Below are 24,914 nucleotides of genomic sequence, written 5' to 3' on the forward strand. Positions count from 1 at the left end.
CAGATGGAGGAACACCCCTTCACCCCAGAAAAAATAACACATTTATGCCATGAAAGTTCACCTTCTTGTCATCTATATTTTGTGTCACGATATCTGAGCACGTGTAGCGTTTCAGGTATTCGCGAATGTCCTTGAGCACTTACGAATAAACTGATTATTTGCAAGTAAGGCATTAATTCAGAATTGGGGTTTTCTTTTAAGTAATGGCTCACATGTTAAGATGCAAGCACCGGTGAAAATGTGTGGGCTCACGGCGTTTGCTCGGTTTTCAAATAATTGAAGTGTGCAGAAAGGGCAGCACATACGCGACACTTATGAAGTGGGGAGTAGCTAAGGACATTTCCCTAATTGTATTTGTAAACAGGACCAAAATTAGCCCAAAGCCCCAAAACATGCATGTTAAATGTGCTCTGTTTAGAAACAGAATCACTTCTGAGTTGAAATGAAAAGGCAAGGGTGTTTGCATTTGTAACATTAGGGAATAAAAGTGACTTTCTAAGCCTAAGAACTGTTGCCGGATGCAAAGCCTGTTGCAGGCTGCCCAGGCCAGGCGTGGAGGAGGCCCAGTGGGTCCCACAGAGACACTGGACCCACCATAGACAGGGGCAGAAAGAGGCTGACCTCAGAGACCGTGGTCACTGATGGGGGGCTTTTCTCCCGGGAAGCAGCTGAAGTCTAGGAATGCCCCCACATGGCCCTGCCTCTCTGACAGGGCTCTGAATCCCGGGTGTGGGAGGCCAGGGCAGCAGAAAATCGAGTGACAGCACACAACAGAGGGATGTCTAGGCTTTTGGGAAGGGAGGTCATCAGGCCCCCAACCCATCAGACGGCGTGGTGTCTGGGTGCACACTGACCCTGGAATTGAGTTTCCTGCTGGCCCCCTCTCCCTCTCTCTGGCAGACCGCCTTCTTTTTTCCTTGACCGCAGGCAGTGACCCCCACCCTGTCCACTAAGCCTTAGCCCCATGATTGGGGCTCCCAGTGGGAAGGGAAATGGGGAAAAGGGCACCGAGCGTCATGGCAGTGCAATGTGGGAGGAATACAGCATAGACCATGGCCCCGTAGCTTTAAATAAGAAATTTATTGCAAATATAGAAATTGATTCTCTCCATACAGGAATCTCCGAGTTGAGGAAAACAATTTCGTGCCATTCAGTTTTAAAACAGGAAATTGAGGGAAGGGAGAGGCAGATACAGGGAAGAGAAAATAAAGTTAACCCCCACCCCCAAAAGAAGAAAAGGAGAGGGTTCAAGGCCCTCAGAGGAAGGAAAGGTTCGTAACACAGCAAGGGTTCACAGGTTCAGAGCCCAGGGCCTGAGCCCAGCTCTGCAGGACCCAAACCAGGTGCCCAACCACAGCCAACTTGGGGACTGGCGGCTCCTGAGGAAGGAAGGGAGGGAGGGAGGGAAGTGCGGCCACCACTGCAGGAACTCCAAGCCCCTGTCCCAGCCCTGTGCTGGAGTGTGGAGTGGCAGAGGGGCAGAGGAAGGAGGAGCAGGCCCAGACCATCCTGCCCGTCCTACAGGACCCCCTTCCTCTCCCTCCTGCTCAGCAGGACTGCCTGAGCTTTAGTGAGGCCTGAAGCCGCCTCTGGAGGCAAGCAGTAGGGACCCTGGTTTTGTCTTAGAAGGGGGAGGACCCAGGGTCAGGGAAGGAGTGTGTCAGGATGGAATCTGAGCGTGAGAGTTAGAGGAGGTCCCTCTCCTGGGGCTCAGCCACCTCTGGAGCAGCCACCTTGTCAGACAGGAGAGGTGGCAATGGGGCCAGGCAAGGCTGCCCTAACCTTCACACTGGCTTCCACGGGCAAAGTAAGCCCCTCAGGGCTGAGCTTCCCCAGGCTCCCCGACGGCTTGCCCCGCCCATCCACACTCATGGAAAGGGGGCTCTGCTGGGCCAGGAATGGGCAGGGGCAGGGTAGTGGGGGACAGAGGCGGTGCCTGGGGGACAGGCAGCCATTGCAACCCCACTCCCTCTAGTCTCGTCTTCACACCCACCCACCCACCCTTCTGGCTCCTCTTGTCATTCACAGCTTGGCTCCCTGTCCCCCCATCCCACACAGGATGCTCCCTGACCAGCCTTGCCCCTCCCCACCCCATCACCCTATTTTGATTTTCTGCAAGGTGCCAGTCACTAGGGAGCATTGTGTCTTATCCCTTCCCTGCACTTAGGCCCCTTATAAGCTAGGACCTGTCACTGGTGTCCTTAATTCCTGATGCCATCCCAGCCTCAGCACTGTCACAACCGAGTTTGTCAGCTCTAGGTCTCCTTTCCTCTCCTTTCCGTCTCTGCACTTCTGTTCCCCCCTCTGTTACATTTCCAGGAGGGAGTGGGGCAGGCAACCAACTTCCAGTTGAGAACATGGGTGACTCTCGGCCAGCCTGATACGCCCCACTGCTGCTGCCCCAGCTGCCTCCCGGGGACGATCCAGGCCTGGCCTTCCCAAGCAGGTCTTTTTACTCCCACCCTCCTCGCTCCCCTGACAGCCCTTTTCCCAGACCTACCCAAACACGGGCTCCCCAGCCTGGACACAGGCTACTCCCACAGGCCTCCTGCACTGCCCCAGGAGGGGAGCCCAGGTGAGGGATCTTTGGTGGGCAGAGAGAGAGACTTCCTGCTGCGGGGAGAAGCAAGGCCGGGACCTGTGACGAGGTTTCCCCACCAACCAGGCTTTCTTGCCTTCATGCCAGACCTCTGTGTTTTGCTACTGGAAGGCCATAAGCTCCAACAGAGGGTTAGCTGCACCTGCTGTGCCCTCCAGGAAGGAGCAGACCCATTGTGCTACTTCCCAGAAACAGCTTCAGAGGAGATTCTCCAACAGAGGCAGGCAAGCCCAGGTGTGACCTCGTTCGGGCCCAAGGCAGGAGGCCTCCCCGCAGAGGTCCAGGGCGTGGCACCCACACATCCCTCGCTCCACCGGGCCTCCATCTCCCCTCCCTCCCTGTGGCCCCCCTGCCCTCTTTTCCTGGTGTCTGCCCTGCTGGCCTGCCCCAGACCACAGCCCAGCTCCACCATGCTCATCATCATCACAAACCCAGACCTTGGATGGCAACGTTTTGTGAATACTTCCCTCCCGCCTGGGAAAAACTCATCCTGAGCAGGACGTGGGACACAGATGCAGGCCAGCCTCCGGGTGGGCTCTCCCCAGGCTGAGCAGTTGGGGCTCTGGCCTGGCTGGGAGGCCAGAGACCCGAGTCTTAGACCCCACTCTGCCTCACAAGGAACCACATGAACTGGGTCTTCAAGGCCAGTTCCCCTCCTGGATCATCAGAGTCCTGCTCTTTGGAAGGGCCCCTGTCCCTGCAGTCAGAGAGTCTGAGGTTTCCTAAGTATCTTCACGCAGAAAGGATGGGGAAATGGCAAGCGCAGGCCCCTAACTCCTGCTGCTGGGAACCCTCCCTGGGGCCCAGCCCAGGCGTGCTCCTTCTTCCCACGGGTTCCTTTCTCAAAGCCCCCACCCTCTCCCTGAAGCCCCCCACGAAGCCCCAAGCTCCTGGCCTCCTACACTCAGCAGTGTGACTGATCCTCCACCCCAGCTGGCCAGCCAAGTCACCAGGCCCGTCTGGGAGCCCTGACTTCCTCATCTGCAAAACGGGAACAAGCGGGACGGACAGACAGTCCCTTCCACCGGGACATGAGCCCTTGAGGAGGCTTCCCTGGGGCTGCCCTCCCTGGCATGGAGGAGGGGAAGGAACTGGGGACAAGGGAGGTGGCAGTGGAGAGAGGGAGGGAGGAAGGGAGGTGGCACATGGGCCCAATGCTCAGAAACACAGGAGGTGGGTGTGGGGCAGGGCTGTGTCTTGGTGGCACCTGTTTTGGGTCTGTTTTTGCAGAGCTGACCCCTCCCTGGGTTTCAAGAGCTGCTCGTCAGATCACAACAGACAGAATGTGAGAAAGCAGGGCATCAGAGAGGGGGCGGGGGAGTCTGGACAAACTGGCACATACACGACAGATGTCTGCTCAGAAAAATACAGTAAAATCGTCATGCAAATATAACAGGGAGTCTGCTTCCTCACACCCCTGGCTTCTCTGCCTGCTTGCTTTTCTCAGTTGTGCCGACGGGGTGTGAGGAGGGGTTGGGGGGCAGGTTTTGGGGGCCGGGGGAGGAGGTCTGCTCCGCGTATCCATGCCGCCCCCTCCCCTCCTCGCCCCAGGAGAACAGTCTTTCCTTTGCAAATGTCACCCTCAAAGTGAGCCCTGGGCTTCGTTAACCCCAAAGTTGGTGTGAGAGAGGTACTCAGCTGAGCCCGAGCCTCCTAGCCCTCTGCTGTCCTCCCCCACCCCCTGCCCCCAGCAGGAAGGTCGTTGGGGTCCCCAGGGGATGGCACTCGCTTTCCTGGTCAGAGCCCCTGCCCACCAACAGTGCCGGTCTTGGACCCATTCCAGTGCCCACCCTCGCCCCTCAGTCACACTCCCCAAATCTCAGGAAACCCATGTGGGCCACAGGCCCTAGACTGGGGGTCTCTGGCAGGGGTGTGGGGAGAGCCGGGGCCCCCCAAGCTGAGGTGGGTGGCAGCCAAGCGACATGTTGCTAGGCGGGCAAAGCTGCTAGTAGAGGCGTCCCCACACCCCGCTGGGCCAGCTCCCACCCAGAGGTGAAGGATGATGGACTCCAGCCCATCAGCATCCTGACTGGTCAAGACCCCAGTCTCAGGACCCCAGATTTGCCTCCCAAAAGAGCTGGCCCCAGGAGCTGCTGCCAGGCTGGCCCTCCCTCACCACCCTCAACACCCTCTGCCACCGCCTACATGGACAGAGAACCCCCGAGCCCAACGGTCACTCTGGGCACCAACTGCCAGGCACAGGGTTACCATGGTGACAGAGGCTGGCTGGGAGGGGCTGGGGCGCCACGAACCCAGCCTGCTCCTCAACCCTCTCTCAGGTGGGGGCCTCACTGTTTGTGCTTTGTTTGATGTTGGGTGGGGGGTCAGAAAGAGGGAAGTGGCCATTGCCATGGAAACATGGGAGCCCCTCTGGCCAGGGGGCCGGGCCTGGATGAGCAGCCCAGAGGGGATGGGTGAGAAAGCCCTCCTTCCCCGGGTGGGCGGCTGAGATAGGAGCCGAGATCCCACAATGGGGTCGGGCAGGTGGGGACACAGGCCATGGGGACAGGCAGGAAGTCCCCCATGACAGCTCCTCCCTGCAGCCCTCCAGGCATCACAGTGCACCGCTGCCCTTCTGCGGTGGGCAGGGGTCTCGGAGGACCAGAGAAGCTGGGGCCGGGAGCCTGCACCTGAGATGTCCTGGGAGCTGGCCTGCCCGCCACACGCCCCACTCTTCCCAGGCCACGTGGAAGACACTTGAAGTGGGCTGGTGGAATGTCGCCCTGCCTCGGCTCCTTTCCCATCAACAGGACCCTCTCCCTTCTCCCGGGTGCCGGCATAGGGGGCAAAAGCCCCCTAGGATTCTGAATCACAGCTGCACACTCTGGGGGCACTGCCATGTGGCTTTCTAGGAAGAAAAAGCACCTGCCTGATTCTCAAGTCCCTCAGCCCCAAGGGACCACAGCTTCGGAAAGGGATGTGGGGTGGGCACAGGGCGGGCAGGGGTCCACAAGAGAGCTGCAGGGGGTTCCGGGACAGCACTGGGCTGGGAAGTTGGGGGACTTGAGGCTAAGCTGCTGTGTGACCCTGGGGTTGTCAACTCCCTTCTCTGGGCCTCAGTTTCCCCCCCTCTCTAAAGTGGAGGGAGACATTGCCCGATGTCTAATGCTAAATCTGCAGGTGACTTGACTCCCAGCTTGGGAAGGGACCCTCTCCCTGCCCTAGAGGGGCTTCAGTCCCTCTCTACCCTAGCCTTCTTGATCCCCACACCTGTTTCTAGCCCCAGACCCCCAGACCCCACACCCTCTCTTGGCTTCCTTCCTCCCCCCGCCAGCCCCCCAGCCCTGCACACCCCAGCAGAGTCCCTGGGCAGCACAGTAAAGACGACTGGTTTCAGTATCAGTTTGTAAACTTTAAGGAAAATGTGTCTCTGTTTTCCTGTCCGTTATTGTCGGATGTTGGTTTGTTCACAGTCGGGTGGTGGTCAGGTGTGTGTGTGCGTGCGTGCGTGTAGGTCTGCATGTGCGTCCTCTCCTGGGCCTTGGCCCCCGAGTCTGCTCCCCGCCCTGGCCGCCTGGACCCTTCCCCCAAAAGGCCCCCAGCCCTCTGGCTCCGACCTCACCAGGGAGGAAGTGGGGGGTCACAGCTTCTGCTGGGCGGAGACCCCCTTCCAGTAATCGAGGATGTCATGCAGATCCTCGTCCTTGGCGAACTGGACCTTCTTGCGCAGGGCGTGACCGGCGGCCATGTACACCTCCTCCCGGTGGTGCTTCTTGTAGGGCCGGAAGCGCTCCCAGATCTTGTGCGTGCTCTCGGATGAGTACTCGGGGCTGGAGGAGTACCCTGAGTAGTAGTGTCTGGGGGAGAGCTGCGAGTAGGTGGAGTCACGCTTGGAGCGGGTCAGCGGCTTGAGGAAGGACACGCGCTGGCTCAGGCTGTCGGCACCCTCCTCGTAGTACAGGGCGGGAAAGCTGTGCCGGTGCTCGCTGCAGTGGTAGGCCGGCTTCACCTCCAGGTGGTGGATGCCCCCGCCCCCGCCGCTGCCCCCGCCGCTGCCCGCCGGCACCAGCGGGAGCCGGTCCAGCGGGCTGTTGAGGGGGCTGCCCTTCTCGATGTACTTGGAGTCGCCCTTAGCCAGCCCTGTGGCGGCCGGATGGTCGGGCACGTCCAGGCTAAAGACCTTGGCGCTCTTGATGGAACCACTGGACGACACGCTGCAGGTCTTGCGGGTCACGGCCGCGTCGGCGCTCAGCTGGCGCTGTAGTGGGTGGTGGGAGCTCTCCTTGTAGGGAGGCGAAAGGAAGCTGGGCCGCTCCAGGGCCCCGGGGCCAGTGGCTGAGGAGGCGGCAGCAGCTGCAGGGAGGGACTGGCACTCGAAGGCCAGCTCGGGGTCCCCACTGCTGCTGCCGCCTCCCAGAAAAGAGGCCGAGTCCAGCTTGAGAGCATCGATGCAGTTGTTAATGATCTGGTTGACCTTGTCCACCTCCTTGGCAATGGTGGAGATCTCTGCAGCCGAGCCCTGGCCGTTCTCGAGGTCCGGGAGGTCATCCTCGGGCCGAGCCAGACCATCCCCGCCGGCGCCTGTGCGCACCTCGATATAGTTGCCTTTGGTGGCTACCTTGGGTGTGTCCAGCCCGGCCTCCAACCCCTTGGCGGTGGGCAGCTTCTCCCCGATCATGGAGGGGATGGAGGCCATGCGAGATACGGGCAGCACGGGAGGCTCGCCCAGCTTCTGGGCGGCGTGCACAATGGAGCCGGCATCCACATCAGCCCCGTAGCGCATCTCCAGGATGGTCTTCTTGACGTTGACAGACTTCTGCTTCTCCTCCTGCATGCGCCGCTTGCGCAGGCAGTAGTACACAGCTCCCAGCACGATAACCATGCCGAAGAGGCAGCCCAGGATGGTCATGATGTAGTGGGTGGTGGTGGACGTGCTGGGCGCCAAGTCTCCGGGGATGGGGTCCCGCGTGGTGAAGGTCAGGCAGGTGTGGTTGAAGCGGCGGCTGTTGCGCAGCGAGGTCACGCAGAAGGTGTACTCAGTGTGCGCCCGCAGTTTGTCCAGCGTCACGATCTCCTTCTTGTTCTTGAGGGTCATGACATCGGAGAAGTAGCTGTTGTTGTACTGCACCAGGATGTACATCTTGCTGTAGGGGTGTGGGATGATGACCACCAGGGTGGCCGAGGTGAACGTGACGTGGTGCAGCTTGATGGCTGGCCCTGCCGACGCATCCGTGGTGGACGAGGCCGGCGGCTCCACCGAAAGGATCTCGTCGGGGTTGAAGCCCGAGTTCTCGTCTGGCTCCCTCTGGGCATCGGTGGAGTAGGGCGTGGGGTGGCTCACGGGCCGGGCGGGCAGCGAGCCGTTCCGACACTTGGCCTGGAGTACGGTGATGGCGTTGAGGCTGTGGTAGGGCCGGGGCACCAGCAGCGGGTAGCCGGCAAACTCCCGCGGCGACTCACACTGCAGGCGGTCGTAGTTCTTGGTGACATTGTTGAAGACCACCAGCCAGGCCAGGAAGCCGAAGAGGTCGCACTCACAGTTGAAGGGGTTGCCGGCCAGCTCACACACCATCAGGCTGGCGAGGCTGGCAAAGGTGGCACCGTCCAGGCGGCTGAGGCGGTTGGAGGACAGGTCGATGCTGATGAGGCTCGGGCACTCGGAGAAGGCGGTGGGCGTCACCACCTCGATGAGGTTGTGCTGGACAAAGAGGAACTGCAGGCGGCTCATGCCTCGCAGCATGCCCTCCGTCAGGTTGCTGAGCTTGTTGTAGCCCAGCTGCAGGACCTGCAGGCTCGACTGGCCCAGGAAGGCACCGTCCTCGATGTAGGAGATCTCGTTCTTGGTGAGGTTGAGGTCGGTGAGGTTCCCAAAGCGGTTGAGCGAGGAGTAGAGCACGGCTTTGAGCTTGTTCTCGTTGAGCCGCAGGTCGTGCACGGTGCTATTGATGTGCTGCGGGATGGTCTCGTAGGGCGGCTGGTTCTGGCTGCAGATGGCCAGCCACACGTAGCCCTTGTCGCCCTCGATGAGCCAGCAGTCGGCACGCACGGCACCCGGCCGGCACACGCACAGCAGTGCCGCCGCGCACAGCCCCAGGCGCAGCATGGCGCTGGCCTCGGAGTGAGGGGCCAGGGCAAGGCAGGGGGTGCCTAGCGGCCAGAGGCTGGGGCTGGCAGCACAGTCCTCCCTGGGGCCGCCACCATCTTGGGGGCGACCCCCAGCACGGGGGCCCCAGGCAAGGTGGGTACAGCTAGTGCCAACTGCTGGGGATCTTCTAGGGTGCTACAGCAGGCACTAGGCCTGGCTGGGGGTGGGGGCCCCACAGCCTGCTCCCCACCACAGCGTTGCTCCTTGTCTCCTGCTAGGAAGGTGCAAGGGTTCTCAGGGCTTGACTTCCTCTCCCTCCTCCTCCTCTTCCTCCTCCTCGTCTTCCTCCTTGGCTTCCGGGCTCAGACCTTCAGATGATTCCCACAGGAGGCTGGAGAGTGCCGCACTGAGCCGGGAGTGAGAGAGATGGGGGCAGGAAGGAAGAGACCCATCTGCACCTGGTTCCTGAAAGGCAGCATCGAGAGCGGGTGACAGATCAGTGTGAGGGCTCAGAGCAGCCCCGTCAAGCTCCAGCGCAGGCCCCCCGTCCCTTCTCCACACCCCGTCCCAGGGCCTCTGTGCCAGCAAGCACTCTGGGGTCCCTGTTACATCAAAGAAGCAGGGGGTTGGTGGGTGGCAAGAGGCAGGAGGGGGCCCAGGGGCTGGGACGGAGGGAGACAGAAGAATACGGGGAGTAGGGGCAGAGACTGAGGACCATGGGCACAGAAGGGATACTGGAGAGAACAGGTGGGCACAGGTGCAGACACACACCCCCAGCACCCTGGAGGCCACGCTCACCCCCCTATCTGCACAGAGACCCACATGCCCCAACATGAGCCAGACCTCCATGGCATGCACACGCAGACAGCTACACGCACACACCAAGCACACCTACAATCTGCACACGACAAGCAGGCCCATACACACGTGTCCACATACCCAAGCGGGCACCCCTGAATCCACAAAAAGAATTAAGAAGCCCAGCAAAATGCCTCCTTTCCTCCATGCCCAAAGATAAATAATTCATTTGTTGTGTAACTGCTCTTGTTCCAAAAATAATTCCCTTGTCTCAGCTTCCATGGGGGAGGGGGAGCAGAATATCGCAGCTGTGGGGCCCCCCAAGCAGAGGGACACAGAAGCCGGGGTCTCCCACAGTGGGAGGGCGTGGGGAGACCTCATCTCACAGGCAGAGCAGAGCCAAGGGAAAGAAAGGCCAGCCTCTGGGAGGCCAGAGGTACCCCAGTATCATCTTCCCAAAGTGCGTTCCCTGGAGCACCTTGATCCTTGGGAGGGGGCCAGACTTCTGGAGTAGCACGGCTGAGGCCCAGCTCCCCTTCCATGGCTGGAGAGTCAGAGGCCCAGAGAGGGACAGGGAATTGCCCCAACTAACACAGCACAGCCTAGACCACGGTCAAGGTTCCTAAGGCACTGAGCCCAAGTCAGAAGTCAGGAGGCCTGGAGCCCCACATCTGCTCAGCCCAATTAGCTAGGTAAACCACAACATCTTCTATTTCCACAGCTACAAAGTGGGTCCCTTTCTGGCCCACTTGATGGGGGAGAAGAAGCAGGGGACTCATGCTGCCCATTTGCAAGATGCAGAAGGGCAGGGGAGGCACCACGGGGGTCACAGCGACAGACCATCTCCATCAACCCTCACTTTCCAAGTGGGGAAACTGAGCCACAGACTCAGGGGAGACTTGGCCAGGTTGCCCAGCAAGCTGGACACAGCCCCTTGGACAGACCGCAGCCCCAGCCCCCACCCTGTGCTCTCAACTATGGAAACAGCCCAGTTCTCCCTCCCTCTGCCCTGGGCAGGGGCCAGGGATGTGAAGATTAGGTCTGAGAAATCCACGTTTGGACACAGAAAGCCAGAGACTGTTCACAAGAGCCACCTCTGCCTCTCTCTCCTCCTCCTCCTGGGAAAGTCCAGGAAAGAGTGCTTAAAAAAATTTTTAAACCTTTGCCATTAAAGCAAAACCAATTTACAGCACTGAGCCCCAGAGGGCTGGAACAGAGGAAAGGGAAATGGGTGCGGGGTCGGGGGTTAATCCCACACGAAGTCCAAGGTGGGGATGGTGATAGGTGAACAGGGAGTCCAGATGGCCCGCTGGACTAAAGGCTGATGCTACGTCAGAGGCCGTCAGAGGCTGTGATGATCTGGACCTCTGAGGCCAGCTTCACACCTCCCCAGTCGCTATAGAACCAGCTTGGGGGCACCACAAGGCAGCCAGGCAGGAAGGGGTGCCCAGGCAGCAGACAGCAGCTCTGTCCTTGGCTGTGCTATGCAAAGGTCTCAGGGCTGCAGAGACCTTGGCCCCCGTCCAGCACAGCCACTGGCTCCTGGGGGACCCCAGGCCAGTTCTACCCCTCTCTGAGCCTCAGTTTCCCCTCCCGCAGGTAGCAAGGTTGTACTGGAAGAGGCCAAGTCTCCATGCTTGCCACTTCAGAGATCCACAAGCCGGCCTGTCAGAGAACCCTCGTCTGCTCCAATGCAGTCCCTCCTCCTCATCGGGGAATGTCTGGGGACCTCATTTGTATGCAGGTGCACACACAGGTGGCTCAGAGTGCTGATGCAGGGGTGTGCTGACGTGTACAAGTCAAGGATGGGCGGGCAGGCGCGTGTGCACACGTCCTGTGCATCAGCTTCGGGGGCATGTGCTTGTGTGTGGAGGGGCAGGAAGGTATGTGTGTCGGGGACATCCCAGAGAATGCAAGCACCCATCTATGTTATAGTTGACATGTTTAAGTACATGTGTGTTCTGTGTGTTCTACACGTGTGTGTGCCTACATGCAACTCCAGCCCCTCTCCTCACATCTGAGTTGCTCAAACCAGCATCCCCACAGCCAGACCCAGGGTATTGGGCAAAGCCAAGCTGTCTGGAGCCTTGGGAAAGCCCAGGCCCTGCCAAAGGATGTGAAGAGGCTGAGCGTGGAGGGGCATGGGAGAAGAGGCCCACGTGGGAGGGGAGCTAGTCCCCCCACCAGCTCTTCCCAAACAGTCCAGGGTGGACAGAGGCCCGCCGTGCCCCAAGCCCAGCCACTCCAAGCTCTGCCCACCTGAACCTCAAGGTGACCTGCCTGTGGCCCTCTCTTCTCTTCCTCCTGGTCTCCAGGATGGCTTGGGCCGGGCCCAGCTCCCACCCACCCCCGTGACTCAGACGGAGTTGGGAGGAGGCTCCCATCGTGCTGTCCCAGGTGCGTCAGCTGCCCGGTCCCCATCCCAGGCTGCCTGCCTGCCTGCCACCCGTGGAGACCTGACTTAGCCAGGGAGGGAACAGAGAGGCCAAGGCAGAGAAGGCGCTGACAGCAGCACTTGGCCCCCAGCCCAGCTGTTCACGCACTCAAGGGGTGGGGGGTGGGGGCAGCAGCCTGTCCTCTCAGGTCTGAGGCTGAGGGTCCAGCGGTCACATGGCCAAGGTCATGCCCTTCCCCTCCTCCCATGAGGGTGGTCCTCCCACACACACAGCAGGGGGGACAGGGCAGCATCCCACATACCCAGGTGGTGAGAGACGGGAAGAAGGGGGGGCTGCAGGGAGGAGGTGAGGACTGAGAATGGTGGAAAAGCAAAAATATCAAGACAGCCGAGCAGACAGACAGAGGAGGAGAGAAAAGGAGAAAGCACGTCTGAGACAGAGGCACCGACGGCAGTGAGCTATCTAGATGATAGATGGGGGGCGCGGGGGACACGGGCACCTGCTTCCCTCCCGCAGCCCAGAGGCCCGGGAGACAATTGACACCTGGTCTGGCTGAACCACCAGAATGCAGCCTGTGACCAGCCCAGAGGGAGAGGGGAGCAGCGGAAGCAGCTGTGGGGCACAGAGGCCTCTTCTGCCCAGAGCCCGGTGGCACAGCCCAGGAGGGGTGCGGCCATGCAGGCAAGCACGCATTGGGGGGTGGCATGTTCCAGCAAAGAGCAGGGCTCCCGTGCCCTGGCCTGACTGGACCCCTCCCCTAGAGCTTTTCCCCCTTCAGGCCCCAAGTGCCCCACCACCAGCTCTCTTTAAGGGGCGCTCTCTCGTTCCACCACAGAAGAAACAGCTGCACAGCCAGGGTGCATGCTGTTATCGGGGGCTCCCGGTCTGCAGGCTGCATGCTGTAAGACGTCCCCTCTCATGGGGACATTCATGGGCAGAGAGGAGAGTCAGTGAGACCTCACAGCACTTGCTGCTCTGAGGGCAGAGCTGGTGGTGCAGGGGTCTCAGTTCAGAGCTGGGCAGGACCGCAGACCCCAAAGTCACTCTCAGCAAATGCCTCCCCTCTCCGGTTAGTCACCTGCCCAGTGATCCCCCTGGGTTTGTGCCCTTTCCGCCCGGGTGCTCCGAGGTCCCGGGCCCCTCTCTGGACTCAGAACTGAGAAGACAAGGAGTCCTGGCCCAGTCCCACCCCTGCCCCCCTTGGAGGGCAAGCCTGGCACAGCGCCTGGCCTCTGTGAATGACAGCTGCTGTTGTTAATGGGGGTTTTATCGTTATTTCTTCACAACCCTCATCACCCAAGATCAGGGTTCCCCTGGACTCAGGCTCGCTGAACCTCGGGGTCACATCCTCTCAGCCCCCCGCTATAGGCTGACTCCCAAGCTTCCCTGTCAGGGGAGCGTCTGGACCCCCGACCCGGGGAGAGCCCCCACTGCACTGTGGCGTGTGGGAGGGGTTGAGGGGTTGGGTTAACTCCCCAGGCTGGGTGAGAGGGTGAACAGAGCGAGGCCAGCTGGGGATGCAGGCAGCGGTCAGCAGGGAAGATGCAGGCCCAACCAGCTCTGAGACCCAGGTAAGCTGCAGGCCCTCTCCGAGCCTCAGTTTCTCCCCGTGTGGCAAGGTGAGTACCACCCAGCTCCAGAGTTCCCCCGAAATCCCAGACATGACAGAGACACACACGCTCAGTCCAGGGCAGGAGGCCCCACAAACACACCACCCCAGGCTCCCGCTTGTGTGGCCACACTCTTGCAGGGACACCCGTCAGCTCCAGGAGCAGGTGGGGGGAAGCACAGTCTGTGTCCTGGCCTCCCAGGAGCAGGGACGTGAGGCTCGGCCAGGGAAATCTCATTTGCAGCAGCTCATAAGCCCTGGCACAGGCTCTTCCCTGAGCCAGGCTGGCCAAGGCTCCCGGAGGTGTCATTGTCACCGTCCGTGTCATTGCCATTACTGAGGATTAGGAGGACCAAGGACTCCTGGGGCCCAGCCAGATCTCTCAGGTAGGCAGCTGCCTCACCCCTTGCTGCTGGAACCCTAGCACCAGGACAGGAACTCTGCCCTCAGGGACAAAGCCTGCCACCCCCCAGGGAAGAGACTCAAGCCGGGGGTCTGAACACCAGTCTTTTCACTGCCTAGAGCTCCTTGGAGCTCCCTTGTTATGGAGCTCCCTGGGCCTCAGTTCCTTGTCTGTAAAATGGGAGGATTATACCTTCACCATGGAACTACCGTTCGGTAAGTTAACTTTTTGGATTTCCAGCGCAATGAGCCCTTACTGCAGGGCATAGATGGTGAGGGGAAGGGTCCTGGGATTGAATGCTGAGCTGTGTGACATCAGGCACATTACCTAACTCCTCTGGGCTTCAGTCTCCTGGCCTCTAAGACAGTCATATACCCCTTATCCAATGCTCCTTTGTGTCTGACATTTGATGTTCCTCGAATCTTATATCAACCCCACACAGCTGGTGCTGTCAGCCTCATCTTACAGATGAGAAGACAGAGGCTCTCTCCTCCCCGGCTTCCCTCCAAAGGGCTGAGACCATGGCAGGGGCGGGACATGCACTGAGCCAGTCTACTGGGTTTTCTGCCCCTGTCAGAGGAAAGCGTGCAAGGGGGAGTTGTCCACAAGCCTCGAGAGACTCCGATGTTTCCATCAATCAGGAAGTACTGATTCCAGGCCAGCTGTGCTCCTCAAACCCCTAGGCACACTCCCCACCCCAGGACCTTTGCTCTTCTCTCTGCCTGGAATGTTCTTCCCCCAGAATCCCCATAATCCACCTCACTGAGATCTCTGCTCAACCACTCCCTGCCCCTGACCCCCGCCTTCTCTAGACCCCCAGTCTGAGATAACTCACTCCTCACCCAACCCAGGCTTCGGTCCCCTGACAGCAGCCAGCACTATCTGACGTCACTTAATTCTTCATCATCGCCCTGCCTTGCCCCACCCCCAGCAGAAAAGCAAAGCAGGATTTGACTTTGTTCACTGCTGTAACCCCCATGCCTAGAACAGGGTCAGACGTACAGCAGATTCTCAGGACATGCTGTGTGGAGTGAGAGCTCCAGGCTAGGGATGGTGGGGAGATCCTGGATCCCCTGACTCGGCTGAGTCAGTCCCAGCTACTCCGGAGGCTGAGGCAGGAGAATGGCGTGAACCCGGGAGGCGGAGCGTGCAGTGAGCCGAGATCGCGCCTCTGCACTCCAGCCTGAGTGACAGAGTGAGACTCCATCTCAAAAAAAAAAAAAAGAATCTTCAATATCAGAGGGAGAAGCCCCCCCTGTGATGGGGTGCTCATGATGGGGCACAAAACGTGCCGAGCCTTCCTTTTAGCTTCACAGCCGTCCTCATGCCTCCCATTTTACAGGCAAGGAACTGAAACTCAGAGAGGTGCAGTGATGCACCCAAGACCACACAGCCAAGAACCCAGGCCAGCCTGAGCTAGTGGAACCAGCAGACTTTCCAAGGCTCCTCCCTGGAAGACGATGTCCCGTCACCTGCAGACCTCCAGTAACAGGGCTCTCAGCGCCCACCTAAAGCTACTGGTTCTCCTTTTTTTTCCCCTTTTCTTTGCTCACTGCAGCCTCCGCCTCCCAGGTTCAAGTGATTCTCCTGCCTCAGCCTCCTGAGTAGCTGGGACTACAGGTGCATGCCGCCACGCCCAGCTAATTTTTGTATTTTTAGTAGAGACGGGGTTTCACCACGTTGGCCAGGATGATCTCCATCTCTTGACCTTGTGATCCGCCCGCCTCGGCCTCCCAAAGTGCTGGGATTATAGGCGTGAGCCACCACGCTGGCCATTTTTTTTTTTTTTTTTTTTTTTTGAGACAGACTCTAGCTAGCTCTGTCACCCAAATTGGAGTGCAGTGGCACCATCTCAGCTCACTGCAACCTCTGCCTCTAGGGCTCAAGCAATTCTCGTGTCTCAGCCTCCCAAGTAGCTGGGACCATAGGCGCATGCCACAATGCCCAGCTAATTGTTTTGTATTTTTGGTAGAGATGGGGTTTCACCACGTTGCCCAGGCTGGTCTTGAACTCCTCAGCTCAAGCGATCCACCTGCCCACGACTACCAAAGTGCTGGGATTACACCCAGCCACCGTACCTGGCCCTGATTCCCTTCTCGAACAGCTCTGATTACTAGAAATTTCTTCTTCTATTACAAAGCCAAGTCTGGTTCCTTGTGCTTCTGTTCATGGGTGCCACCTTGCCCTCTGGAGTCACTAGGGACGAGGCTGGTACCCCATAAAGACCCTTCTGACATCTCCTGGTCTGTTATTGCTCTGCTTATCCAAGCTAAACAGCACCGCGTCCTCTACCTGCTCTTCCTTCACTGTGGTGTCAAGTCCCTCCTGCCCTTGGGTACAGCTGCCCGGGTCATGCTTGCTGTCAAGGTCCCTCTTACAACGTGTCGCCTGGAGCCAAGCACCAGTGCCGATGCGTTCAGAGCAGGATCAGCTCCAGAAGCCTCCACCTCCCTCGGCTGGGCTCCCTGCTTCTGTTCATGCAGTGAGAGTAAGGAGGCACCAGCGTCCTGTCCTCACCTTGTCCTAGATGTCAACCAAACCTCTAGGCCCCTTCACACACACGGCCAGGCAGCCCTGGTGCCCTCACAAGGTCCACGGGCAGCTCTGGGGAGTTTCTGTTTAGGTCTCTTCCGAGGTGCTGGGTGTTCGTCCACCCCCATTCAATCATGTCTTGTTAGTCTCAGCCCTGCACACCAGCTGCTCTGGGTCCCGGGGGAGCTGGCTCCTGCCCCTCACTGCTTTGGCACCTGCTCCGGGCTCTGTGTCATCCTGCACTGGGTGAGCAGGCCACGACCGCATCTGTGTCACAGGGAAACAGGGACTGGGCCCAGGCTAGGGGCCCTGCCTGCAGTTCAGCCCTGGGCTGGGTGAGGCATGCTGCCCAAGCAGCCGCACACCCGCCCACGTTTCTTACGCATTCCACATGTATTCCCTGAACACCTACTACGCCCCTGGCCCTGGGGCAGACAGATTTGCCTCCCCTTCACTAAACTGCCTTCTTACTCAAAAGAGCTTAACAAGAACGACACAGCACCAACAGCTGACAGCCAAGGCGTCAGGGTCTCTGCAAGGCCTTGGTGCTTTGGACGCGCATCTCCAGGCGTAACCTCAGCCAAAGAAGGGGCATGGGGCTGGGCCGCTGGGCCGCAGTGTGACCTCGGGCAAGTCAGCACCTCATTTCCCTGGGCCTCAGTTTCCTCATCTGTTTGGAGGAAAACCACAGCACACACGTGTCTCTGGTTTGCTGGGGCCACCCCAAAGCCCTGTCACCTGCCCACCGTGTCACCCCTGCCATGGCTCACCTGGTCCCCGTGCCTCCCCTGTTCACAGGGTGCCACAGTCATCTTTAGTACCTACTCCGTCTCCAGGCCTTGGTGGAAGGAGAGAGGCAGGGGGTGGAAAGTTTTACCAAAGGTCTTGGCCTTGGCAAACCACCCCGTGGCCTGACAAGAGACACCTGAGCCTGGTTCTAGGGGCAGCTGTAAGCACATGGCCCGGGAGCAGGGCCCACTCCCTGGCAAACCCCCACCCCAGCCCACCCACCACCAGGCACCTGGGGACAGGATTGTCCCACAGCCAAGGATGACCTGTATTAAAAACCCACCTCCTGGCTTTCCCAGAATCCTCCAAGCTACTCAGGAGACTGCCTCCCTCACCCCTTCTCCCCCCAACCTGGCCTTTACCTCTCCTCCCCTGGATCCCACCTCCCCCATGGACTCTGCCTCCCACACCTGATCCCACCTTCCCAACCTGACCCCTGGCCTCATCCCATTTGACCCCACCTCCCCACCCCCCGTGACCTCTAGCCACTCCCCTCTTGCCCTTGCCTCCCCCACCTGACCCTGCCTCCCCCACCTGACCCTGCCTCCCACACCTGACCCCTACCCTCTCCCCACCCGACCCCTGGCCTCTCCCCACCTGACCCCACTTCCCACTCCTGACCCCTGCCCTCTCCCGACCTGACTTTCCCCTCCCCCCGGCCCCTGCTGGCCCCCTCAGCTGCAGCCCCTGGGCACTACTCACCAGTGTCCACTGGACCCGCTCTTTCACCAGTGCCTGCGCAGCACGGCTGCCTCTGCCTGCATGGCCTCCATTCATTCATTCAATAAACATTTATGGAGCACCTACTATGTACCAGGCGCCGGCTAGGCCCGCCCTCCTGGCTCTGCTTCCTCCACCTGCTCCTCCTCCAGGGTCCCAAGGGGCGAACGCTTCCCTGCCCTCCAGTACCCTCAGGGCTGTCCCAAGACAGGGGCAGTGCATGTGGGGACCGCAAGGGGGAAATGGAGGCTCCAGTGTCGGAGAGCGAAGCCCCCTGAGAGGTAGCCCGGGGAGGGATGGGCGGCCTCCGACAAGATGAAAAGAGTCTTCAGTGCTTGCACTGGCTGGGCCTCCGCACTTCCCATATTAACTCATTTAATCCTGAGCCAACTTTAAACATCTTAAAAGCACTATCACTATTCCCACTTTGCAGATGAGGAAACAGGCCTCACAACTGCTACGCGGTGGCTTCCAGCCTCCACGGCCCCAGGCTCCGTTGAAGAGCTGCTGTGGGATCCTGTTTCATCTGGATGGTAGTTTTCACATTTTTTTAATCAGTTGCCAATATTGAAAACTTGGCAGATTTTATTTCAAAAATCCTCATTTCTGGAATCCACTGAGACACGGGGAAGATCTGGCTTCCCTGGGTCTGCATCCCTGGAGACACAGCAGTGGCACAGGCCGGGGCAGCATCCAACCTCCTCCCTGCCTCTCTGGTTTAGGAGGCCAGCTGACCCCTCCACACTGGAGTTTATGAGGCCAGCAACAAGGGGGAACCCCAGAGTGGGGACAAGTAGAAACCCAGCCTGTCAGGGGTATTCCTATGAGCCTCTCAGCCTGGGACCCAAGGGTGCCCCGATCCCTGCCTCCTGTACTTGACCCCTGCCTGACCTCGAGCTCCCCTCCCCTATCCTCCTGACCCGTGGCTCCTGGGTTTTAGCACCAGGATACTAACAGCATGGATCTGTCATTTGGGGAGGGAGGTCTCCAGTTATGAGTCTGGGGCTCAAGGATTCTAGGATGTATCTACCATTTATTTGGTCCTAAAAGTCTCCTGTGTCTTGGCCTCTGTGGGTCACCAATTCTACAGGACTTTAAGCTGTCCTGACCCTCTGACAGCTTCCCCTTGGCTCCAAGCGGCCCCACTGGGGAGAGGTCCCCAACCAAGGGAGTTCCCACACAGCCACCCCAGGCCCACCTGTCACCTTGTGGGGCCCACTTCTCCCCTGCCAACAACCCTGCCTGGGTCAAGTTTGGGGCTCCTACTGGGGTTTGAGGGTTACCCTCTCCCAAACATTATTCCCACCACACAGAACACTGCCAGCTGGCCTAGCCTAGGTGCTGTTTCCAGGCATGGCCGCTGTGGACACCAGGAGACCTGAGTTCCTGAAGCCACACCACAGCTCACCAAGGGGCCCTGGGGTTTCTGGAATGGCTCCCTGGTCCCACCCCTCTCCCCATGGACTCCCTCGCTCTGCTCACCTAGGACTGGGACACCTGCCTGCCACACCCCCAGCCCCCTGTCCCTAGCATGGCCCAGCACCCAGGGTCCTGGAGCCCTCTAGGCCCAGGCTGAGAAACCCCTCCTGAGGCCACAGCCCATTCAGCTTCTGTCGCTTCAGAACCTCTAACCAGGCGATCGCAAGGGGTCAGTATGGACACCAGCTGGGGTGGCCCAAATTCCCTTCCCCTGGCCCTAAGACCAGCTTTCTCTAGAGGAGGTGGGAGGGTCCAGCCCACACTGACGGCCGCCTCTGAGGCCACGGGGGGCCTGCAGCTGCAGCATCAGAGAACAAGGAGGCTCTGTCAGTGCAGAGGGGTCGACATCGAGCCCCGGAAACTCCCCGGGGAGGGCCGCCGGCTGGGCAGAAACCACAGCCCGAACGTGAGGCTATCTATGTGACAGCTCCTGTGTCCACCAACTCCGCGTGGCCAATCCACCAAGACCGGCCCTCCCTAACGTGCTGCCAAAGCGCTGGGTCCACATTCAGCTCGAATCCAGGCTACGCCACGTCACCCCGTGGTCCTGGCAAGCTAATCTTTCCTGGGTCTCAGTTTCCTCTTCTGTAAAGTGGGACAAGAAGGGCACCAGCTCAGAGGGCCATGGAGGGGATGGCCACAGGCCACGGTCTGGGCAGGGTCACAGCTCCAGGAAGCTGCCTCCTGCAGGTATGGCTGTGGGGGTCTGGCGCGTGGCACCGTGGCACATGCCAGGCAGGCAGGAGGACCTCATTACCCACCGCAACAATGACAGTGAGGAAGGATGGGGCCTGGCCTGTCTTCCTTTCAGTCCCGAGGGCAACACACCCCTCTCTGCCTCTGTCCCTGTCCCCTCTCTGATGTCCAGGCCCCCCAGTAGCCTGCTCCCACCCCCACCTTCAGCCTGTTCCCCGGCCTTGGTTTCTCTCCCATCGCCAAAGCACAATGGCTGTTATAATTAACGAATTATCTCAGTGTGACAGCTGTGGTCCTTTGAAAATTAGCTTGAATAACAAGATCCTGGTGTATGGTAATTTATTTTCCTCTTTCTCCCCCTTTCTCTCTCCCTCACTTCAGCCTTGTCATGCTTGCAAATGTTTTTCCCCTTTTCCTCCTTCCCTGACACCTTCCCCCTCTGTAGCCTCCTCGTCCTCCTCAGGAGGGTAAGGGACAGACTAAGCTTCTGCCTTCAGGTGAAAAGATGCAGGAGCTGACCCTCCTGAGCACCTCATCCGCGCTGGTGCCAGGCACAGCGCCTGACATGTCGCCTTCTGAAATCTCCCCGCAGACCTAAGTCCTGCCACCTTCTTCCTGGGCTGGGGACCTGCAGCTTTGCTTTCCCGCGACCTCCCAGGCCGCGACCCCTCGGGCTCCTCTGCTTGTAAGCCAAGCAGTGGCCTCCCCTGATGTCCTGGTCCCTGCTCACTGCCTCTCTCAAACCCGCTTCCCCCTCCCCTACCCCAAGAGCCCTTCAACCCCTCCCAAGGCTTCTAATGTCAGCTCTGGGCTGACCACACCCAAATCACCGTACCCAGCTGCCTCCGGGGCCCTTCCCTGGCACCTGAAACTCACTCATCCATGTCCACCTCCACGGCTGGACTCATCTCCCACGGCCCCTTCCCCCTCCTCCCCTGCTTCTCTCCCAGTTCCCAGACACGGTGAGAGTCACCCACACCTCCCCACCTGCCCCTAGTCCCACCTTGGTGCCGCCGCCTCCCCCTGCTGCTCCTGCTGGTCTCTCTACCTCCAACCCTACCTCCCCACTCCATGCCCCCTCCACCCAGCAGAAGATGAACTTTCTAGAACATCAACCTGAGCATGGCACTCCCTGCTGAAAAGTCTTCGTTGGCTCGGGCTGATCTGGGAAAATTCCAACAGCATCCAGAGCCCAGCCCACATGGTCTTGTGGGAGCCGCTGCCTGTTCTGCCCTCCTACCTGCCTGCCTTCTTCCAACCTGGCCGGGGTCTCTCCTGTGGGTCCCCACAGCCCCCTGCGCTTCCTCCATCACAACCGGAATCATAAATGCTGCTGCTACCTCTGGACTGAGTTCCCCGAGGAAGGGTCCTGCTTCTCCTAGTAGGTGCTCAATAAATATTTGTTCATGGCTGAGTGAAGGAGGCCAGCTCGCCGCCCTCATATAGATAAGGAAATCGAGGCTCCAAGTAATTCATGACTTGCTCAGATCACACAGTTCATGCAAAAGACAAAACCAGGATTTGAACCAGGTCTGTGACTCCAGTGCTCTTCTGGGCTCTTCTGCTCCCTGGGGAGGTCGGGGAGGGGTCAGCTTTTGCACAGATCTCAGGGGACTTCAGCCTCCCTCCAGCCTCGGTTGGGCAATAAAGAGACCAGCTTCTAGCCTAGGCTGTCACTCCCTTGAGTTTGACCTTGGACTAGCCACATGACCCTCAGGGCCTCAGTCTTCTCATCTGTAAAGTGGGAAGGAGCCCCGCCTCACTCTCTATCCCAGAGGGTGGCTGATAGGGCAGAAACTCAGGTCTTGGAGAAAGCCAGTCCTGCTAACATCTGGGATTTTCCTGACCTCACCCTCCAAACCCAACTGCATTGCCCTTGGCAGGCACTCCCCGGGGCTTTGTGGGGGGCGTCCCCAGGATGGGAGAGGTCACAGAGAATAGGAACTCTTTCAGGGGGAGGTAGTGGGAGAAGCATGCGGGGCTTGGGGGTCAGATTATGACCTTGGGCAAGAGCTTCCTCTCAGAGCTCTGCGTCCTCCTCTGTGAATTGGGGCCGCAATGAGGACTAATGTACACAGTGCCTGGCACAGTGCAGGTGCTGCCAAGGCCACATGGCTGCAAGGTTCTATGGGAATGTGATCCTGAAGTGTGCCCCAGAGAGGGAGAGAGAAGAGGGTGAGACAGAGCAGGACCAGCTGTTCCTGACTCTCCCTCAACAGCCCACAATGGCTCCCACTGGCCCCAGAATAGAGCTCACACCCCAACCTGTGGCCCTAGAACCCCTCTCTCCCTCTCTAAGCTCACACCCCACCATGTCCCCTCGCAACCCTATGGAATTGAGGGCACGCCCACACCCATATCCACGAGGCCGTTACTCACTAGCGATTAGCTGGTACTAACCCTGGGACCCATTCCCACCTGTCCCCATCCCCTGGGCCAAGACCTTATGCCTCCTCCTCTGAGAAGCCTTTGGAGATCTCCCTTCTGCAGGGTGACCCCCCTGCTCTGCCCCCACAACCCCGAGCTATAGCCCTTGGAATCCTGGATGGGTCCTAGAGATCATCTCCCCCATTTTACAAGTAGGGGAAACTGAGGTGCGGACGAGGAACAGCAGCTCTCCAGTGATGCACTTGAACCCGGGTCTCTGCTGCATCCAGCCCACCAAGCAGCTTCTCTCCTGGTGCTGAGCTGTTTAGCCCTTGCCTGTCTTCTCCATGCCCCCTCCCCCGCCTGGAGCTACCTGAGGACAGGACCCCATCTTCCTGTCTGCGCCCCTCCCCCAGTGCCCAGCCTAAGGCCTGGCGCATAGTAGGCACTCAGTAAATGTCTGTTGAATTGAATTGCGCTCAGGGCGGCCAGTCGTCTCTGCTCTGTAAGAAAAGCATAGAGTTAGTGGAGCTCTCCCCAAGACCAGGGGGGTGGGAACCAAGCTGGTGGGGTGAGGAACCTGGCCTGCCCCAAGGAGCCCACGGGCCCTGGGGAGGGGGCCTGGGAAGCTGGAACATTCAGACTTAGATGAGTCCGAATCCTGCCCCAACAGGCAGCATGGCTCTGGTAAGTCACACTGCGGCAGGGCCTCACTGGCCTCATCTGTCAAATGGAGATGACACTCCGGTCCCTCCAGGCTCTGAGGACTGCTTGTGATGAGGACCAGAGAGATGTGAGGAGTGTAAACTAACCCCCAGCTCACAAGCATTGAGTGCCCAGCGCCTGACACAGGAGAGTCGGGTGCGAATGATGCCCATTCTACAGATGAGGAGACTGAGGCTTGGAGAGGGGCCTGGCTTGCCCAAGGCCACACAGCCCATGCATTGATCTCATGCTGTACACACGGCCTCCCTGCCAAGCCAGAGGGAAGCAAGGCATGATAATGAACCCCAGACGAAGAAGCTGAACCCACCAAAGGGTGGCCCAAACCTTACCCAGGCTGGCAAAGATTCTGCAGGCAAAGGGCCCAGCGTGAGCCCCAGAGCTGTGAAGGGAAGGGTGAGAAGCCACATTCTCCCCTCCCCATGGGGGTGAGCTCTGATTCCACAGCCCCCTAGAGGGTTCAAAGGCATCCTCAGATCCGCAGGCTGCAAAGGCCTGGGCAGGCCTGGGTGTTAATATAGATCAGTAGAGACTATAAATACACGGCCAGGCTGGTCACTGCAGGGCGGCCGACCTGGCACAGCCAAGACAGAAGTTCTAACCCCAGCCCTGCCCTCTCCCGCCACCCCTCTCCCTTCTGGGCCTCGGTTTCCTTGCTTGTCAACAGCAGGCTGCTTCATGACCATGACTGCCAGAAGGTTCTTTACCCAGCAACACACAGTTTTCTGACCCCAGCCAGGCTGGCCCAGGGGGGGGCCCTGGAGGCCCAGGCAGAGACCTGGGAGAAGAGAAGGCTGTACAACAGGATCACCCCGGATACCTGAGACAGTCAAGTGAGGGGCTTGACTATGCGCCTGCTCACCAGCCTGGAGCTGACAAGAGGCAGAGAAAGGAGCCTAGAAGCCAGCCATTCATTCATTCCCTCCCTCTCCATTCAAACAGCCATGCTGTGAGCACGGCCTCCCGCGAGTGGAGGACCCACAGCCAAAGCCAGGCCTTCTGGTTGGGGCTCTGGTGGGGATGACAGGGAGATGAATGGGCATCTCTTTCCCTATCCACCCAAGGCTGCGTGGGGGCCATCCTCTGGCTCCCGACCCCCATCCCAGGTCGCATGACAGGGACACTGGTTTTACATCCACCTTCTGCCTGGACCACAGCCTCGTAGAGGACAAAGACCAAGTGTGGACAGTCTCACTCGCCCTGTAAACCCAGGGCCCGGCACCGTCCCAGTAGGTTCTCTGTACACGTCCACGGCTGAAAATCACCCTGGGAACACAAGAGAGCCACCACGCACAGGGCCATGACACGGGCCCAGGGACAGAGGAGCACACCGCGCCGGCACCCGCTGTGTGCCAGGCCCCCGCACACTTCACACATGGCAGCCACACTGTCATGCCTGCTTGAAGGATGAGGGAACTGAGGCTGAGAAATGACAAGAGACATGCCCAAGAGCCCACAGCTAAAGTGGCTCGGCACCCACGACTCCCCAGATACAAGTCCAGCTGATACAGCAGTCTGACCATCAAAGGGACGGTGTCTGGGACTCCCCGAAGGCCAGGCATAGGTGAAGGGACAGTGTCCCACTTCCTCATCAGAGCCTCAAAACAACCCCAAATGGCAGACAGACCCTTACATGAAAGGGAGAGAAACTGAGGCTCTGAGAAATGACCTGTGCCCAGCCCCAGGCCTGGCAAATATTGGAAAGGGCCTTCCCAGGCAGTGCGTTGGTCCCACATCCTCTGAGACTCAGGAGGAAGGGGTGCAGACCTGGGCCTGAG

The 24,914-nt window shown here is 59.5% G+C and overlaps 1 protein-coding gene across 7 annotated transcripts in view; it reads right to left on the reverse strand.

The window, feature by feature from the left end:
* Window positions 1-1,061: 1,061 nt before the first annotated feature.
* ELFN2 (extracellular leucine rich repeat and fibronectin type III domain containing 2) overlaps window positions 1,062-24,914 on the reverse strand; it is a 59,898-nt gene continuing 36,045 nt past the window's right edge. For 3 of the 7 annotated variants that reach the window (XM_055374569.1, XM_055374567.1, XM_063704886.1), the window contains 2 exons: window positions 17,854-22,916; window positions 1,062-9,089 (listed from right to left, as the gene is read on the reverse strand). In XM_055374569.1, the coding sequence (XP_055230544.1) occupies window positions 6,180-8,642 (2,463 nt within the window). In that variant the 5' untranslated portion in view covers window positions 8,643-9,089; window positions 17,854-22,916 and the 3' untranslated portion in view covers window positions 1,062-6,179. Of the gene's footprint in view, window positions 9,090-17,132; window positions 17,201-17,853; window positions 22,917-24,914 lie in introns of all 7 variants that reach the window. The other 4 variants (XM_019018634.3, XM_004063433.4, XM_019018635.4 and 1 more) reach the window with 2 other exon arrangements.

This window comes from Gorilla gorilla, chromosome 23 (genome assembly GCF_029281585.2).
Source record: "Gorilla gorilla gorilla isolate KB3781 chromosome 23, NHGRI_mGorGor1-v2.1_pri, whole genome shotgun sequence".
NCBI classification, from domain to species: domain Eukaryota; kingdom Metazoa; phylum Chordata; class Mammalia; order Primates; family Hominidae; genus Gorilla; species Gorilla gorilla.